The 19368-nt window shown below is 59.3% G+C and overlaps 5 protein-coding genes across 5 annotated transcripts; all 5 read left to right on the forward strand.

The window, feature by feature from the left end:
- Positions 1-157: 157 nt before the first annotated feature.
- LINJ_19_1350 (putative glycerol uptake protein) lies at positions 158-2491 on the forward strand (the record flags this gene model as incomplete). The annotated part of the gene is made up of 1 exon (XM_003392386.1): positions 158-2491. The coding sequence occupies one exon, from the start codon at positions 158-160 to the stop codon at positions 2489-2491; it is 2334 nt and encodes a 777-aa protein (XP_003392434.1).
- Positions 2492-3517: 1026 nt separating this feature from the next.
- Positions 3518-5851, forward strand: LINJ_19_1360 (putative glycerol uptake protein; the record flags this gene model as incomplete). The annotated part of the gene is made up of 1 exon (XM_003392387.1): positions 3518-5851. One exon carries the CDS (start codon positions 3518-3520, stop codon positions 5849-5851), a length of 2334 nt encoding a protein of 777 aa, XP_003392435.1.
- A 2980-nt stretch (positions 5852-8831) lies between these two features.
- LINJ_19_1370 (conserved hypothetical protein) lies at positions 8832-11036 on the forward strand (the record flags this gene model as incomplete). Its single annotated transcript, XM_001465067.1, has 1 exon — positions 8832-11036. The coding sequence occupies one exon, from the start codon at positions 8832-8834 to the stop codon at positions 11034-11036; it is 2205 nt and encodes a 734-aa protein (XP_001465104.1).
- Positions 11037-15882: 4846 nt separating this feature from the next.
- On the forward strand, positions 15883-17085 carry LINJ_19_1380 (phosphatidic acid phosphatase protein-like protein; the record flags this gene model as incomplete). Its single annotated transcript, XM_001465071.1, has 1 exon — positions 15883-17085. One exon carries the CDS (start codon positions 15883-15885, stop codon positions 17083-17085), a length of 1203 nt encoding a protein of 400 aa, XP_001465108.1.
- Positions 17086-18596: 1511 nt separating this feature from the next.
- LINJ_19_1390 (hypothetical protein, unknown function) lies at positions 18597-18863 on the forward strand (the record flags this gene model as incomplete). The annotated part of the gene is made up of 1 exon (XM_001465070.1): positions 18597-18863. The coding sequence occupies one exon, from the start codon at positions 18597-18599 to the stop codon at positions 18861-18863; it is 267 nt and encodes an 88-aa protein (XP_001465107.1).
- Between the last annotated feature and the right edge of the window lie 505 nt (positions 18864-19368).

The raw sequence follows: 19368 nt of genomic DNA on the forward strand, positions 1-19368 counted from the left end.
GCTCGAAGCGCGCCCTCCACCTTTACCCAGCTCATGGCTAGTCGTTACTCGTCATATTCCTGCCCCGAGTGATTTGCGATCTGCGCCGTTCTCTGTCCTGTTTCCCACCCCTCCCCTCACCGCATCGCTCTCTCTTGCGCGCTTCTCGGCAGCGACGATGGAGCCAGAGAAAGCGTTCAACGAAGAGCCGGAGGCGACTGTGCAGGACCCCTCGCTGGTGTCGCCCTCGTCCCTCCTCCAAGGCTCCGCGCTGCCGTTGCTATCGCCATCCACTTCTGTCTCGCAACCACCCCGCACTGCGCCTTCGTGGAGCTGCCGCCTCCACTTCGTGAGCCCCACCACGGCGCTGGACATTGGGGCCGCCGATTACAGCACCGTTTACCCTCGGCTGTGTTCCATCGAGTATCTCGTGACCGCCGCAACGTGTCTGGGAACGATGCTTTATGGGTTTGCCGTGCTCCAGTCGTTCTGCTACAAGAATTTCTTTTCGTACCAGTGGGACACCGTCGATCCGAACCCCTTCTTTGAACGCATGGGCTCCAAGGGCTACGACGATAGCATAGACGATCAATGGGTCGGGTTCATCACTCATTACAACGAATTGGTCTGCCTGGCCCTGCTGCTGGCGGGCTTTTCCGGGCTGTATCGAGCGCTGCTCTCTTACTCAACGTCATCTGCATCCCCCGTCCCCTCTGACAACACGGCCTGCTCATCACCCTCGGCGAGCAGCGAGTGCTCAGGGTCGCTGGACGGCCATGTAAAGGTGTGGATGCCACCGAGGTGGTTGGATAAGCTACGCTCACGCGCGCGCACTCTCGGCTCACCCTCAGGTGCACGGAGGAGGTGCACCGCCTTTCTGCAGCGCTCTTGGATCCTGCCCGCCTTCTACACGGTTGTGGGCGTCGTCTTCGTCATCTTTGTGCACGGCCCGCACTTTTTCCTCCCGCTGCTCATCATCATCGCCAACTACGTCATCTTCTCGCGGCTGCAGCGCTGGTGCCCCTACTGGCTGTTCATGGTCATCATGTGGGCCGCGCACGTCACTCTCCTGTACCTCATCGAGATCAACGATGGGTTCGAGCAGACGTACTGGCTGCAGTACTTCGTACCCACTTCCGAGAAGGTTGCTTGGGCTGTGCTGGCCGAGGTCCGGATACCTCTCTGGAAGCAGCGTATGCGCTGGTGCGTAGCCTTCCGCATGTCGACGCTGCGCCTCATCGCCTTCAACTACGACCTGTGGGAGGCCACGCACGCCGCCGCACGCGCGCGCGACCGTGCCAGGGCGAAGCACGACACCGGCTGCGTCGAGTGCGCGCAGCTGCGCGAGCAGAACGCAGCGTCGGCGGCCGCGCTGCCCGCCGAGGCGTTGCGCTGCTACAAGTACCGCACCGAGTACGCGCGCGACCCCGCCGACTACAACTTCCTGAACTACGCCGCCTACGTGCTGTTCCCGCCACTGTACCTTGCCGGGCCAATGTCGTCCTTCAACGCGTTCGTGTCGCACATGCGCGTGCCGAGCACGTCGATGCCGCTGCGCAAGATGGTGAGGTACGCGTTTGGCATCCTCCGCATCTACATCACGGAGTACACGCTGTTGCACTTTGTGCACATCCCGTGCCTCGGCTCGTACGCCTTCGTGATCCTTCGGATGACGTTGCTGGAGCAGGCGCACTTCCTGTTCTACATGCTGGCCTACCTGTGGCTGAAGTTCAGCTTTATATGGAAGTCGTCGCGTCTCTTCGCCATGTTCAGCGGCATCGAAGTTCCGGAGGACATGCGGCGCTGCTTCGGCAACACGCTGACGGTGCGGGGCTTCTGGCGCGACTGGCACGCCTCCTTCAACCTGTGGATCGTGCGGTACATGTACATCCCGATGGGTGGCCGCAGCCGCGTCGCGCTGTCGGTGCTGCCCATCTTCCTGTTCATTGCGGTGTGGCACGACCCGGCGCTGCACCTTGTCAAGTGGGCGGTGTGCATTGCCGCGATGTTCGTGGCGGAGGTGGCGGTGAGCGGGTGCTTTGGGTGGGCCGCTGCGGCGTTCCGGCGCGAGATGGCCGCCGCGGCACCGACGGGCGCAGTAAGTGATGCTGCGCTGGAGAACGGTCGCCCCACGAACTGCGCGCCGCGCCGCAGTCTGCTGGCACGGCTGGCGAGGCTCTCTGCGCGTCGCTTGAGCCCGCTCGCGCAATCGTGGGTATACCGCCAATTTCGAGTGATAGCGGGCATGACCACAGTGCTCGGGCTGATCATTGCGAACTTGGTGGGTTTCTCGATGCAAAATGCGGTGGCGACTGTGGAGAAGCACGGCCTACCGTCGTCGGGGACCGATGCAGACAATGTGATCAAGAAGGCGTTTCACGGTCTCACGCCTCTCTTTACCCTAGGCCTGATTGCCTTCATGTACTCTATGTCCGCCTTGGCGGCGATGGATCGCGACATGGCCCGCCAGCAGGCATCGTACTTGAAGCTGCTCTATAGATTGAAGCAGTAGCGGCCCCGTCACGATGGCGTCACGAAGGAGTAGGTGGCACGAGTCTGCAGTGTGGATGAGCCTGTGCATCCGACTGGCGCGCGGCCCCATCTCCCTTTTGCGCCAGCCATCTATGGTTTCTTCCCCTTTCTGCGAAAGGCGTCGATGATGTCGTTTCGCAGGCTTTTTTTTGGGTCTCTGGCCTTCTCTTCCCCTCGTTCTCCAAGGAAGGTGTGTACGTGCGTGGGTAGGTGTGGGTGTGGGCGCATACCGCGCGTAGATGCATCGCCCATGGCCTCCCCCCCCCCCTCGCACTTCACCGGCCCGCCCATACGTCGACAGAAGCGCTGCCAACCGCTCTTTCGCGCGTGCCCCTGAGAGGCCCCGTCTCGCCGACTCTCCCACTCCAAGACGCTCTCCCCCTCCCCCTTTTCTTGCCTCTCACCGTTTGCAATCTTCGCTCTCCCCCACTCCCACTCGCCTCTCCGGGACTCTGCGCCTCTCAGACAACCATCTCCAATCAGAGGACCACCAACGGAAACAGTAAAAGCACAACCGTGTGAGTCAAGCACACTATAAAGCCGTGCTCATTCTTGTGTGTGTGTGTGTGTCTAGTCACCACACCTCATTTTATAGCGCTCTTGTTTGTAAATTCCTTGCGCTGTCCCTCTCCCCGTCTCATCCCTACCCATCCCCCCTCCGTATTCCTCAAGCAACCCCCTTTCACATTGCTGCTGTGGTCTATCCGCGGTGTCGCTGGCACGTGGCGTTGCGCGCGACGCTGTGTGTACGCTGGTGCGTTGGCTAGCAGGTCACCCCGTAGGCATATATATGTGAATACCAAAAGACGCCTTGAAAGCAACCACAGGCACCCAGGTACCCGCAACCACGCTCGAAGCGCGCCCTCCACCTTTACCCAGCTCATGGCTAGTCGTTACTCGTCATATTCCTGCCCCGAGTGATTTGCGATCTGCGCCGTTCTCTGTCCTGTTTCCCACCCCTCCCCTCACCGCATCGCTCTCTCTTGCGCGCTTCTCGGCAGCGACGATGGAGCCAGAGAAAGCGTTCAACGAAGAGCCGGAGGCGACTGTGCAGGACCCCTCGCTGGTGTCGCCCTCGTCCCTCCTCCAAGGCTCCGCGCTGCCGTTGCTATCGCCATCCACTTCTGTCTCGCAACCACCCCGCACTGCGCCTTCGTGGAGCTGCCGCCTCCACTTCGTGAGCCCCACCACGGCGCTGGACATTGGGGCCGCCGATTACAGCACCGTTTACCCTCGGCTGTGTTCCATCGAGTATCTCGTGACCGCCGCAACGTGTCTGGGAACGATGCTTTATGGGTTTGCCGTGCTCCAGTCGTTCTGCTACAAGAATTTCTTTTCGTACCAGTGGGACACCGTCGATCCGAACCCCTTCTTTGAACGCATGGGCTCCAAGGGCTACGACGATAGCATAGACGATCAATGGGTCGGGTTCATCACTCATTACAACGAATTGGTCTGCCTGGCCCTGCTGCTGGCGGGCTTTTCCGGGCTGTATCGAGCGCTGCTCTCTTACTCAACGTCATCTGCATCCCCCGTCCCCTCTGACAACACGGCCTGCTCATCACCCTCGGCGAGCAGCGAGTGCTCAGGGTCGCTGGACGGCCATGTAAAGGTGTGGATGCCACCGAGGTGGTTGGATAAGCTACGCTCACGCGCGCGCACTCTCGGCTCACCCTCAGGTGCACGGAGGAGGTGCACCGCCTTTCTGCAGCGCTCTTGGATCCTGCCCGCCTTCTACACGGTTGTGGGCGTCGTCTTCGTCATCTTTGTGCACGGCCCGCACTTTTTCCTCCCGCTGCTCATCATCATCGCCAACTACGTCATCTTCTCGCGGCTGCAGCGCTGGTGCCCCTACTGGCTGTTCATGGTCATCATGTGGGCCGCGCACGTCACTCTCCTGTACCTCATCGAGATCAACGATGGGTTCGAGCAGACGCCCTGGTTACAGTACTACACTTCGTGTATTCTGTCACACCTGCAAGCCATTCAGGAAGATGCGGAAGCAATTCCTTGGGAGCAGCGTATGCGCTGGTGCGTAGCCTTCCGCATGTCGACGCTGCGCCTCATCGCCTTCAACTACGACCTGTGGGAGGCCACGCACGCCGCCGCACGCGCGCGCGACCGTGCCAGGGCGAAGCACGACACCGGCTGCGTCGAGTGCGCGCAGCTGCGCGAGCAGAACGCAGCGTCGGCGGCCGCGCTGCCCGCCGAGGCGTTGCGCTGCTACAAGTACCGCACCGAGTACGCGCGCGACCCCGCCGACTACAACTTCCTGAACTACGCCGCCTACGTGCTGTTCCCGCCACTGTACCTTGCCGGGCCAATGTCGTCCTTCAACGCGTTCGTGTCGCACATGCGCGTGCCGAGCACGTCGATGCCGCTGCGCAAGATGGTGAGGTACGCGTTTGGCATCCTCCGCATCTACATCACGGAGTACACGCTGTTGCACTTTGTGCACATCCCGTGCCTCGGCTCGTACGCCTTCGTGATCCTTCGGATGACGTTGCTGGAGCAGGCGCACTTCCTGTTCTACATGCTGGCCTACCTGTGGCTGAAGTTCAGCTTTATATGGAAGTCGTCGCGTCTCTTCGCCATGTTCAGCGGCATCGAAGTTCCGGAGGACATGCGGCGCTGCTTCGGCAACACGCTGACGGTGCGGGGCTTCTGGCGCGACTGGCACGCCTCCTTCAACCTGTGGATCGTGCGGTACATGTACATCCCGATGGGTGGCCGCAGCCGCGTCGCGCTGTCGGTGCTGCCCATCTTCCTGTTCATTGCGGTGTGGCACGACCCGGCGCTGCACCTTGTCAAGTGGGCGGTGTGCATTGCCGCGATGTTCGTGGCGGAGGTGGCGGTGAGCGGGTGCTTTGGGTGGGCCGCTGCGGCGTTCCGGCGCGAGATGGCCGCCGCGGCACCGACGGGCGCAGTAAGTGATGCTGCGCTGGAGAACGGTCGCCCCACGAACTGCGCGCCGCGCCGCAGTCTGCTGGCACGGCTGGCGAGGCTCTCTGCGCGTCGCTTGAGCCCGCTCGCGCAATCGTGGGTATACCGCCAATTTCGAGTGATAGCGGGCATGACCACAGTGCTCGGGCTGATCATTGCGAACTTGGTGGGTTTCTCGATGCAAAATGCGGTGGCGACTGTGGAGAAGCACGGCCTACCGTCGTCGGGGACCGATGCAGACAATGTGATCAAGAAGGCGTTTCACGGTCTCACGCCTCTCTTTACCCTAGGCCTGATTGCCTTCATGTACTCTATGTCCGCCTTGGCGGCGATGGATCGCGACATGGCCCGCCAGCAGGCATCGTACTTGAAGCTGCTCTATAGATTGAAGCAGTAGCGGCCCCGTCACGATGGCGTCACGAAGGAGTAGGTGGCACGAGTCTGCAGTGTGGATGAGCCTGTGCATCCGACTGGCGCGCGGCCCCATCTCCCTTTTGCGCCAGCCATCTATGGTTTCTTCCCCTTTCTGCGAAAGGCGTCGATGATGTCGTTTCGCAGGCTTTTTTTTGGGTCTCTGGCCTTCTCTTCCCCTCGTTCTCCAAGGAAGGTGTGTACGTGCGTGGGTAGGTGTGGGTGTGGGCGCATACCGCGCGTAGATGCATCGCCCATGGCCTCCCCCCCCCCCTCGCACTTCACCGGCCCGCCCATACGTCGACAGAAGCGCTGCCAACCGCTCTTTCGCGCGTGCCCCTGAGAGGCCCCGTCTCGCCGACTCTCCCACTCCAAGACGCTCTCCCCCTCCCCCTTCTCTTGCCTCTCACCACTTGCCATATTTGGTGTTGCCAAGCGCATGTATCTTCTTTGTATTCGTTTTTTGTTTGAATTAATCGGCTTGGGGGTGTTGCTTGGTTGCGTCAACGAGGACTGTGGACAAACTGGCTCGTCTTCGGCACCGTGCTCACGCAGGCTTTGATCCCTGTGTGTGTGTGTGTGTGTGTGTGTGAGGATGCGCATATACGTCATTATATAGCGTTTTTTTTAAGGATTTTATGGAGAGTGTGAAAGTTGAGAAGGCATGTGAAATATCCTTTTTTTTTTGGCAGTGCACCCGTGTATTTGAGCGTGCGTCCGTGCAACTCCCACATCCGCGAAGGGCTGTCCCGCCCATGCGAGGACTTAGCGAAGCCTGAGGGAAAAGCTTGTCCGGAAAGGATCAAGAGAAAGAATCAGTGGCATTCATAGATAAAAGAGGCGCCGGAAGTTAAGGGGGAGAGACGGAATGCGGGCTATGCTACGGAAGGGTTTTTATTTGATTTTGCCTTTACTGTTACGCTGAGTTGATTCGGTGGGGATAGGGCAGATGGTGAAGGTGGTATTCTCTCTCTTTTCTTTTTTTGTTTTCGGTCATCATATCTTTTCTGTGTACGGAGGGAGGGGCTTTGGCTTATACTGTGGACTTGTGCGGAGTTGTGTCTGCCGATGCGTATGTGTACATGTATATCAGTGTTTATGTGCCTATCTGTATGTAATAGTGGGTGTGGGTGTGTTGGTCGTCTCCTATAATCGATTTGGTTTAGTCATCCCCTCCCCCTCCCTCTCCCTCCTCTCTGTACGGTTGTTGTTTGCTTTGTCTGTCTTCGACTCGGAGTGGCAGCGGCATTTATTTTGTTGGTAGAGGGATGCTCTGCGTCTTCCGGGTTTGGGGTGCGGAACATGCAACGGTACTACCTCCTGTGGTGATGAAGGAACGTATTTTTTTTTATTTATTCTATGTCGATGTGTGTATGTATGTGTGTGTGTGTGTTTGTTTTAGCGCACCGCTACGTCTTCGGCGGCGGTGCTGTTGTCATTTTGCGTGTTGTTCGTGGCGCCGTAGATTCTTTTACCGAAATACCATCAGCGCAGCAACAGCAAACCCTCTCACCGCTCGCCTCCTACCCGACCACCATCACCACCATCATCACTTTCTCTTCTCCATAAGTATTGTTATAGATTCGTTTTTGTTTAAACTGCTTCTTTTCGAAAGTCTCCTATCATCACGTTCCCATCATCGAGTCCCTAAGCCACTGCCAGAAGAGCCATGCCCCCCACCACCACTCCACGCCCCCTCCGCCTCATTTGAGCCTTGTACCTCTTTTCTCTGTCCCCGCCTTACCGCCCACCGCGGAGAATGAGGAAGGCTCTGGTTCTCTCTCCGTGCTCCTTCTTGGCTGCACCACCTCTTATCACCCACTTTCTTTGCGGCGGCGGCGTCAACTGGAAAAGCAAAATGTGTTGGATGAGAAGATAAGCATACACGTACACACATACTGGCACGTATGTGTAGGAAAACAAAAGGAAACGGGCTTATCTGCGCACTGGATCGACTAGATCACGGTGCAGCGCATGTAGTGGCCATGATGCGCCCCTGCAGGCCAGTTTAGCTCCGTTGCACGCTACGCAGGCGCGACAGTGGCAGCGTGCGCGGTCACCTCATAAGAAGGGGACTGACGGGATTCAGCAGTTGTTTTCTTCTGCTATGAGCAAAGGTCATCTATCTTGTGTGCAGGCCGGAGCACTAGGTTTTTTTTTCTGGTATGCGGCGTCTTGCCATGCTGCACACCGCTACATCCTCGATTGCCCGCCTGTCTTTTCTCCCATCCCCCCCCCCAACCATCCGTTTTTCTTCGCGAATGATTGCCCTATGCGCGAGTCTCTGCCGTGCACTTTAACCGTTCTCTCTCTGCGGACGATATACGCGCATCCCATTCACAAGCGCACATGCAGACGCGCACACGCAGTGGCACAGCTACTATCAGCTGGCATCTTGCACACCCAAGGCACTACGAAGCACCTGTGCCGTATCGCTCGACAAAAAAAAAATTGCGCGGCCTTTTCACCGCCTACCGCTCACAGCGCGTTCGTGTTTTTGCCGTATGCTATGTGGTGAAGCGTTGTCGCTTTAACTGAGCGCAGCCGGTCGGATCGTCGCTGCTGCTGGTGTCGTGGCCGTGCCTCTCCTCTGTACTAGATCTCGTTCGTTTTTCTTTTTCTTTCTTGCGTCTCCCTCCCCCCTTTCCCTCTCGCATATAGCGTGCCCTAGAGAACAGGAACGCCTTGGTGTTGCATGTGCGAGTTTGGCTTCGGTACCAATATACGGCATCTCTCACACCTGATCAGCACACATCACACGCAAGCACACACACACGCCTGCGCGTCAAGACAAGAAGGGCCGTGGCTTATAGATTGACGGAAACTCCACACACACACGCACACACACACACCTGCAAAACGTTCACGTCTGTGTGTGTGTGTGTGTGTGCGTAGAAGCACTCATGGAAGCTGAGCCCCTCAGAATGGTGCCGAACGCCCGAAGCGCGTCCCTGTTGCACTGGGGAATGGCAGCGGCGGCCACCTCCTCTTCCACCAGTCTTGCATCGCTGCCTAGTAAAAGTGACGGCGTATGTGGCGGGGGCGGAGGCAAGAACGACGACACGGGCACTGTGCTACCGCTAAACCGCGCCACGATGGCCGATGCTGAAGCGTCGGTCAACCGCGCCTACCTCTCCCGCACCTCACTGGAGTACATTCTCTGCGTCGCCTTTGTCGTCGTTGGCATCTTCTACTCTTGCGTCTACAGGATCGCCTGCATTGGCCGTGAGCATCACGAAGAGCTGAAGGAGAATCTTAAGCCACCATGGGCACTATACCGCTGGCTCGGCAGCAAAGGTGTGGACGTAACGGATCTGCAGTGCTACTACTTTGTGGTGGCGATGCCCCCATCCATACCGTACATGATCGGCTTCCTGCTCTTGTCACGACGACTGCGACGCCATGCCGCATCGAAGACGGCGACAGCTGTAAAAGAATCTACCATCGCTGCGGCTGGCGACGGCAAGGAGCGCAGCGGCTCGATGGCAAGCATTCACCACCCAGAGCACGTCATCGGCGACAGCAGTGTTGGTAGAGGCAGCGTCAGCCCTACGCTCCTGATTCGCAAAGACGTGTCGACCCTCCAATTCCTTCACATTATCGCTGGCATGTTCATTGCTCTGTGCCTCTGCGGGCCGGGGTTTCTCTTCGGAGTGGTAATGATGTTGCTCAATTTCTATCTGATCGCGCCTCTTTACAAGAGAGCGTCCTTTCGGGTATCCATGACGGTGATGTGGGTGATGCACGTGTTGGTCCTCTTCTTGAACTACCACGCTGGCGGGTACCAGTTTGCCTGGTTTGGGCTCAGCTTCCTCGATAACCTGTGGTCGCCATTGATCCAGTGGACCACCCAGTATAACATGTCGGTGCTGCGCATGATCTCCTTTAACAGTGATCTCTGGGAGTCAGTAAGCTGTGGCGAGGAGCGGCGGCAGAAGTCGCTGGCGAAGCACGCACGCACATGCATTGCCTGTGCTCAGATACGCGACCAGCACCGTCACGCCGTCACCTCTCTCCCGCCGGAGGCACTCTCGTGTTACAAGTGCCGCACAGAATGCTCACGGCACGTGGAAGAGTTCACTCTCAGCGCTTACCTCGGCTACATATTCTACCTGCCTCTTTTCATGGCGGGGCCGGTGTCGTCCTTCAACGCGTACGTGTCCTACCAGCATTACTCGGCACGGAGCATTGAGGGCAAGGCTATCTGGCGGTACGGATTTCGCTTATTGTGCCACGCTATCTTGCTAGCAACGTTGATGCACTACGTGCCTATCATGGCCATTCTGCTGACACCCGCTCCGTCAGCCAGTGGAGCGGCTGAAGCAGTGCCTGCCGCTGGGGCGATCGCAGCGGAAGGGGCTGCGCTGGCGCGCAGTAGCGGTGCTATGGCGGTCACCACGAGTAGCTCGCCAGCGGGCAACGCACTGCAGAATATGGTTAGCACAACCACTGCAACCACAACACCCACAGCAGCCGTTGTCACCCTCTCGGTGCTGGACCAGATGGGGGTTACGGAAAAGGCGTCCCTGTTTGTACTGGCACTGGCCTTCCTGTGGGCTAAGTTCGACGTTGTGTGGCGCTTCTTCCGCTTCTTCGCGCTGCTAGACGGCTTCGACCCGCCGGAGGACATGCCGCGCTGCTTCGCCAACACTGTGAATATCCAAAGCTTCTGGCGCGACTGGCACGCCTCCTTCAACCTGTGGATCGTGCGGTACATGTACATCCCGATGGGCGGCAGTCGCACCAAGTCTCTCTCCATATTTCCCATCTTCTTCTTCATTGCCATCTGGCATGACATCGAGCTGCGTCTGATCTTCTGGGCCACAATCATGTGCACCGCATTAATCCCTGAGATCGCGGTCACTCTCTTCTTCTCCTCCGAGAACCCGCTGGTGATGCGAATCAAGCGCTCGCCGCTCATGTGGAGGTACCTACGCGTACTCGGGACGCAACTGGCGCTGATGGAGTTGACTGTAGCAAACCTTGTCGGCTTCTCCGTTGGTACAACCGGCGCGGCGTGGGCCGCTCAGCACATGTTTCGCGAGATGTCCTTCACGTTCAAGATCCTCGCGCCGTGCTTTTACCTCTGCGCGGCGATCATCTCCATTCAAGACAGCGACCAGAAAGCGTATGAGCAGCAGCAACTCAAACTAAAGTACGATCTCCAGTAACAGGAAGTCGTGAGGCGCGTACATGATACGACTCGCCTGGACGCCCTTCTCCCCCTCCCCCCTCTCGTCCTCTCTTCAGCTTCAGCCTCCGCCTCCGCGGCAAGGGCAACATCGCTTCCTAATCCATATTTCCCTTCGTCCCCCCCCCGTTGCTTGCTTTACGTGTGTGTGCTTCCTTCGCATCTCCCGCCATCTCCCTCCTTATGGCGTCGGCTTTAGCACTTTTCCGTGTTCTTCCTCTTTGTGTGTCCATCGTATTATTTCCATTTATATCGTTTTCGTGATCCCTGGTGACGGAGTGAGGGTGGGGGAGGGGGAGGGACATCTTGCCTTCATATATCAAGGCTCAGTACCCTCCCTCCGCGGGAAAGCGAAGCAGCACCCTTCCTACTCCCCCTCTCTCTCCTATCCCTGCCAGCTGCAGAGCCGCTACTGCTATGTCGGCGCTTAGGCCGTGGGTGGGAGCTGCATTGGAGCCGCCGGCGCCTGTGAACACATTTGTGCCATCCATGTGATGGGCGAAGTGTCCGCGTGACTCCAACCCATCTCACCCGGACCCTCACACTGCCCACTGGTGTGGGGGAGCTTGAGCCCCTCTGAGGGGGCCGCACCGCGTGGCGACCACCACAATGGAAGCGGCTGTGAGGCGATCTGCGGAGCAGAGTGTGGGTAGAGTGTGAGGCAGGCGCTGTGCTCTGATAACTGGGTCGGCATATTGCTCTGACGTGTGTCTCCTGCTGCCTCGTACCACGCGGAAGGGGCCTGTGACAGGGGCCGGGTGGTGCGGAGTGGGGTTCACCTCATGCTTAATGGCGCAGAGGAGACGTTTATTGCGTTTTTCTCATACCTTGTTCCCTTTGTCAGCGTGTCCATTCTACCAGAAGCAAGCCAACAAACGCATACGCACACAACAACACCACTTGACCCGCCTCTGCTGCACCACGGCGAGGCTCCTGTCCGCGAGGACGAGCCGCTCTGCCGTCGAGTCGGGGGCACGCGTCTGGCGGGCTCCCCTCGTCCTTCCTCGTCTCTTCTACGCATGCGCGCTGCGCGATCGGCGCGGACGCGCTTGGCTGGACGGCGTCCATCGATCCGAAGCGGCCCGCGTCCACGGCCCTGCTCGAGGGCGGAGGCGGCGGCGTCTGTGGTGCGGGTGGTAGGGGGAGGGGCACTGCAGGTGCATGCCGGATGAGCTCCAGCCGCAAGTTGGCCAGAGTCAGGCCAGGGCCCCCTGAGGCCCTGCACCCGGCCTGTGTGCCGTGCATCGCCCTGACTCGCCTCAGGCCGCTGCGCGCCGTAACGTGGTGTGGAGACTCTCCGCATGGGGGCCTGGTGGGGTCGGTGGTGCAACTCGGGGTGTCCCCCGTCATGCTGCCGGCGTCCGTGCCGCATCAGCCCACCCGGCCGGATGTAGGAGATGCGGCATATGCCGCGCACATGCACTGTGGCGCTGACCGGTGTGCGTCTCTTCGCGCCTTTCCCGTCCATCACTCGTGCTCCTCTGACCTCTGCATGCCTTCTTGGATGTCATACACCGTCTATGCGTGCTGTGCTTGACCGCAGGTGCACACAGCGCTCGCATTTTCGGGCCCTGGGGCCTGTTTCCGGACGGCGTTGCTGTCCGTGCGGCTCGCTGCTGTGCGTCTGTGGCGGCGGGGGCATTCCACCCTCTCCTGAACCCGCGCGTAAGCGTGTGTCTGCGCACAGCGAGCTCACGGCTTGCCGTTGTGAAGGGGCACACAGGGGGGAGGGGGGGGCAGCCATAGACACGCGACAGGGGAAGCGCATGCAGCGCGAGGCAGATGTGCGCGTAGCCGCATCACTGCGCGCAAGACCACAGCGCGAAGCGCGCTGCGCTTCGGGCTTCGAGCAACCCGCGAATCTCGCGTAGCATACCGGGCACAGCGCCTGGTATGCCGCCCTCACAGCGAACACAGGCAGGGGAGGGGTGGCGGTGCCGCCTGCTGCACCGCCTGCCTGCGCTTCGGTGTGGGACAGACGCCGGCAAGGAGCGCGTGTCGCATCGTGTAGTGCCGTAGCGGGGGCTGTCGGCCTGGCGTGTGAGACCGGTGGCCGGGTCCGCAATCCATGCAGTCGGAGTCGGCGCCCCTGGCATGGCTGGCTTTGCAAGCGTGCCCGCCACGTCGTTGTGCACCAGCTCCCAAGGGCCAGAGACGGGCTGGAGTGAGGGGCGAACGCGACAGGCCAGCAGACCCGGCACCTGTGCCCCCCCGCCAATGCGTCGCGATGTGCCTTCCACCACCGCTGTCAGGCCGGTGCGGAGCGTCTTAGGAGGAAGAGCGAGTGCGCGGCTTCTGACCGGTTGCCTGCCTGCATGCCCGTATGAGAGCTGCCGAGGCATTGTGGCGGCACCGTGATCCGGCCTGCACACCTGCCGCGCCAAATGCGCGAGGTGGTCTGCTCGCGTGAGGGCGGAGAGGTGTGCAGTTGACTTCGGTGTCGCGCGCCGAAGAGTGTGCAGCACCTCGTTCTGGGGGCACTCAGCTCCACGAAGTGCTCCCGTGTCCAGTGCTCCGCCCTCCAGCGGGCGGATCGTAGTGTGGTTCGCGTGACATCTTTCGCTGTGGAGAATGTGAGGAGTGCGAGGTCATCAGCGAAGAAGGCGCGGCGTAGTCCGGGGGTCTTGATGCGCTGCGCACTCAGCCGGTCCACCACCATGATGGAGAGAGAAGGGCCTCGGGCCGATCCCTGTGGGACCCCGCACGGAAGCCGGGCCATCTTGGCTTTCCTCGTGCGGAAGCAAGCACAAACACGACGGCAGGCCGACAAAGTCATGATCCGGCGAGTGTGGTTCGGGTCTGCGTTGGACCTCCTCAGCACCGTGATCTAACGAGCCAGGAGTGCGAGCGTGGAGCCGTGAGGAGGGAAGCCCGGCTGCTGTGGCTGGGGGCCTCTCCTCCAGACGGCTGCGCAGATTGCTGGTCAGCGTTACAGGGTGGTAAGACGCGGGGCCATCATCGGGCTTGTGCGGCCTCAGGAGGTGCTCGCTGTGCCCCTCTTTTCCAGGTAGCAAGGACGCGGCCGGTGGCGACGCTCTCACTGCAGATGTTCAGCAGTGCCCTCTTGCCTTGCATCCGGAGGGCCTTGACGCTCTCAGAGTGGGTTCCGTCGAGGCCCCCGGCCGAGCGGCAGTGGCGTTCGCGGAGCGTCATGTGGAGCCGACCCACCGCGAATGGCTGGAAGGGTGTGGAGCTGGGTCTCAGTGGGACGCGGGGTGGGGCTGCCGGGTGCCGCACCGACTTCGGCTTTTGCATCGCCAATTCGTTGGCCTGCTCTCTCGCGCTGTGGTGGCGGTAGCCTTGCATCATCGCTGGGGGTGCCGGGCCATATCCCCCCTCAAAGTGGAGAGTGGACCGGACCGCGCACGGGTCACTTGGCGCCGTGGTGGCGGCGCCCCGGTCCTTGATGAAGCAGCCGAGCCCCGGGGTGGCGTCCGGTGACGCTTCCGTGGCCCCGTCTGCGCTGCGCCGTGCCGGGGTGTCGTTATCGCCTGCACAGGCCAGGCATCCGCCCTTAAGCCGGTCGTGCGGGGGTGGCCCCTGCCCGGTCGGATCGTCCTTTCGCGTCCCACGCCGGGTAGTGCGAGCTGGCGCCCACTCGAATCATGCGAGAGCTGAGCGCGACGTTGCTTGGCACCTGATGGAGAGAACTTCCCGAGTCACCAGGTCACTCTTAGGGGTGCAGCCGGAGGTGAGGTGTGTATCCGTCTAGTAGGGCCACCGCGGCAAAGCCAGAGCGCCCCTGCTGAAACATCGTTCTTTGGAGCGGGAGGGGGAGGGCGCACACCTGTGCGCATGCCCTGTTGTGCGAGCACGGAGACGCGACAGCCGCGCTTCTTTCCTCCTGCTGCACCGGCACGCTGATAACCCACGAGGCCGAATGCCGTGGTGGCATGCCCTCCTCTCGCAGAATGCAGACTTGCATCGAGGATTCGCCAAGGAGCCAGGCCCTACCAACACCGTTCGGCGCCGTTTAGTCCAGCGCAAGGCCACGGCAGCACACAGCGCAGGCTCGGCCCGGGATCACGCTCAACACCACCGCAACGCAGCCAAAGCCGAGATAAAACGGGAGGCGGACGCGTACGCGTGCTGAACCTTCGACACGATTCGCAGTGAGCTTCTCCGAACTGCTTGATGGTCGCACGTCTCTGCAGCACCGCGCTGACCCATACCTGTCCACGGACACCAAGAGCCCGCTATTCATACCCGAGGGCAGGCTGCAGCTCTCGGTGTCCCCACGAAGAGTGGGTGCAGTGGCCACCTCGAACAAAGGAAGCCTTGATATCAATAACGTGTTTTGCGTTACCGACGGCTTTGTTCCGCCTGTATGTCGTCCGTATGAGGATGTGCATGCCGGAAGGAAGGTCTTCTGCGTAGCGTGTGTAGCTACTATGGATGCTTTCTCTCTGCCTCTCTTTCCCTCTGCCGCTACCTTTGCCCACCCTCGCTTTTCCGTCCTCCTGTGCACCGTGTGGCCCCTGCGCACACATTTGCATACACACACACACACACACACACATAGAGTCGATACACTGCACTCTGCCAAGTCGACCCCCTCCCGCACCCCCTCCCAATTTTTCAAAGTACTGTGCATCGCACACGTGCGTCCGTTCCTTTCGTTATTGGTTCTTTTTGTTTATTCACGCGCTCTCTCTCCGCCTCCTGCGGGCGGGTGTGGCTTGCCCACAAAGGAGTTGTTCGCCCTCCATCTCCCTCTTCAGGCTTTCGTTCATTCCTGTGACGGTTCCCTACCGTACGTACCTACACGTGCGTCGCACCGCCGCTCTCCTTCGTCTTCCTCGCACCGTTCACCCCTGTTATTCGCCATGGTAGTGCTCAGCAAGAAGGAGTTCTACTACGCGTGGAACCAGTACCACCTGCTTGACTGGATCGTCCTGACCGTCCTGCTCCTGATCTCCATGATCGTCACGATTTCGATGAAGCCGCACTGTCGAACCTTCTCCTGGAATGACGCCACTATCGCGTACCCGAGCCATGCAGACACGTTCCCCGATTACTCGCTGGCACTCATGCTGGTGTTTTCCGTCGTGTTTTACGTGATATTCATCTGGTACCTCGTGCGGCCACTGCAGGAGTTCGTCGGTGAGCCGCTGGACTGGTATAGCATCGGCGGTGCTGACGCCGGCACAAGCGGCGAGGGCAACGCGTACGCAGAAATGGACACTGTAGTGAACACGAGGCAGCCGCGCATCCGCGACATGCAGACTGGCCGTGGTCTGGTGTATCCGTGGCTGCGTGCACAGCTCTGGTCTGTTGGAATGGAGTCCTGCGCGACAGCGGTACTCAAGGTGTACGCCGGCCGGCTTCGACCAGACTACCTGAGCCGGCTCAAGGCAGCTGGGTACACGAGCTCGATGTCGCATCTGCCCGACCCACAGACAAACCCTGACTACTACTGCGCCCTTATGGATGCCCACCCCGCGCTGAAGGAGGGCCGGCTATCTTTTCCATCCGGGCACAGCAGCACGTCCTTTGCGGTGTGCACAGTCGTCTGTCTCTTCTTCGTCGCCCATCTGCGTCCATTTGCGCGGCACGCCAGCTTTACCCGGCTCATTATTTGCCTGTTGCCGATCTCCGTATCGCTCATGTGTGCCGTGAGCCGCACGCGCGACAACAAGCACCATTTTTCTGACATCATCGCCGGCTCGCTGATCGGGGTCGTCTCTGCCTTTCTGTCGTTCTACGGTAGCTTCCGGCAGGTAGGCGGAGCGGCTGGCATCTACTTTAGCCGCACGGCGACGGACATCGAGTATGAACAGTTGCGCGAGTGGAAATCAGCTGGCGGCAACGAAGGCAGCGGTGCTGCCGTGGAGATCCCTACTGCTGGCGGCAGCAGTGCCAACTACCAATCGACTAACAAGAGGGAAGAAGCCGCGCGTTGTAGGTCTGCGTCGCCGATAAACAGGATGAACGACGCTGTGGTGACCTTCAACGACTCGGTGCGGCGGCCGACAGGGCTGACGGAGCGGCGGTTGAACGAGGACCCAGCGGCCGTTCCGTGGATCTAACCTGCACGTGCATGCGTGCCCGTACCCATGCTATGTGAAAGCTCGCTCCGTGGTCACTGTTCCCGTTAGCCCATCTCAACAAGCAGGATCGCCTGTAATGGACACAAGCACGCACGCACACACACACACACATACACACAACATACAGGCGTGAAGCAGCGACAGCGACAGGCGCAAGAGAGGACGGGATGCGGGCGGGACGAGAGTGCTGCAGTGTATCGTCGCAGCGCTAATAAGGGCATGAGACGCAGCCGCTACTGAAACAGAGCAAGAAAGGCCTAGCGCAAGCAGCAGACATGTCGCCTGCAGATGGAGACAGAGGGCTTCCGCGAGATGAAGAGAGAGGGATAGAAGAAGAGGCGATCCAGTGCGGATAGAGACAGAAACAAGCAAAACGAAAAGCAGGAAAGCGCCCACTTGTGTGTGTCGGCGTGTGTAGGTGTATATATATATATATATTTGTATGTATGTGGGCAGGTGTGTAGCTCTCTCTATTTCTATCGGTCTCTCTCCCTTCCTCTTCGTGCACTCGCACGACATCCTCGGAAGAAGCCCGAGCAAAGAGGTCGGCAGCCTGGTCTTACGTTTATGAGACTCCTCGCCCCGCCCCTCTCTCGTCCCTTCAAGATCCTGATACATGCGTAGTAGGCTGGAAACGCGCTGTGTGGGGCTGTATGTGTGTGTGGATGTAGTGTGCGCTGACAAGGCGTGCGCGTTATCGTCTTTTTTTGTGAGGGTGAAGTCTTTCATGTCTGAATTTGTAATGGAGTGCACTCAAGCCGCGCACTTGCCTCGACTCGAAGGAGACGCGAAGGGAACAAGAAGCTCCTGCGCGTGCACCTGTGTCACCTCATTACCCTCACGGCCTTGGAGGCGTACGAATGCGCTTGGTGTGTGCTTCTAACACGTGTTTTGTGCGGTCGTGGGCTTTTGTGCATGCTCGGGTGCTTGCCTCCTCTCAACGGACGTGCCCTGCCGCTGACTCGGGGTAGAGCAGCTTCAGTCTTCTACAGGCGGGCGCATAATGTACACCGCACAAGGACAGACAGATGCCCATGATGTGGAGTATGTGGAAGCACTTTTCAGAGTCTCCTCTCGTGTCGTGCCTCTATAACTTTGCCTGTCATGGTGATCCCCGCATCATGCTGCGGCACCGCTGTTTGTCTGTATGAGCTGCCCTCTTCCCACTCCCTTACCTACCCACCACCACCTCCCCAAACACACACAAACACCTCCACTTGTCGATGTCCATCCTCCTCCTCGCACCACGGTGAACTCCGTCACCCCACCTAGATGAACGGAAGCATCCATACACACAATCGCAGAGGTACGTCGCACATCAGCCATTCGCCTTTTTCTTCGTTGTCTGCGTGTGCGACTTCTTCGCTATATGTGCTTGTTTGTGGCGTTTGTACAGCCCCAAGTCGTCGGAGACGGACATCTCACATGCCCACACGTTGTCGGACTGCGCACGTTCATCTTCTACAAGGCGGAACGCCACGTACTGCACAATGACATCTCGAGCACGCCTTCTATTGCTGGCGTGTGTTGGGACAGTCATCGTGATTCTCCTAGTGCGTGCACAGACCGTCGTTGCGCAAGGCGACGAAGCCAACGCTGCCTTCGCGCAGCAAGAAGCGCCTGAGTCCGAGAAGGACCAGCACCTGCTGCGCCTGGTGGTCATCCTCCTTCCAGCCATGTTCGTGTTGTGGTTCATCCTGTGCATCATCTTAGCGTACATCTACATTTGTGTGTACCCCAACTATTACACCAAGTAGGAGGCCTCGAAGGGCCGAGCTACGAGTCTGTGATGACGGCGTGGCATCCCAGCCTTTTGTTTTCTTGTTGCGGTGAGCTTTCTGTCGAACTCACGACTGGTGTCACTCCCTTTATTCGGAGACCCCTCCCCCATGAGGAGGAAGGCGCTTTCCGTATCTGTATATGCATATATATATATATGTGTGTGTGCATGTATATTACTCTGATGGAGGCCGACCGGCCTTGTGCTTTTTTTTTTGGGGGGGGTACCACTTTGTTTTCTACCATGTGCACAGCTTTACCATTCCTCTCTTGTTCTGTAATCGATATATGACCCCCCCCCTCTTTGTGCCTCACTCCCTGCCTACATATATATGTATATATGTATGTATATATATACATATATGCGTGTGTGCGCGCGCGTTGCTTCTCTGAAGCCCTCAACCTTTCTACTCAAGCGAAAGGGACGAACGGTTGAGGCCTCCAAAGTGTGACTGGGGCGTCCCCAACGTGAGCGTCCCAACT

Source organism: Leishmania infantum, chromosome 19 (genome assembly GCF_000002875.2).
Source record: "Leishmania infantum JPCM5 genome chromosome 19".
In the NCBI taxonomy this organism is placed as follows: domain Eukaryota; phylum Euglenozoa; class Kinetoplastea; order Trypanosomatida; family Trypanosomatidae; genus Leishmania; species Leishmania infantum.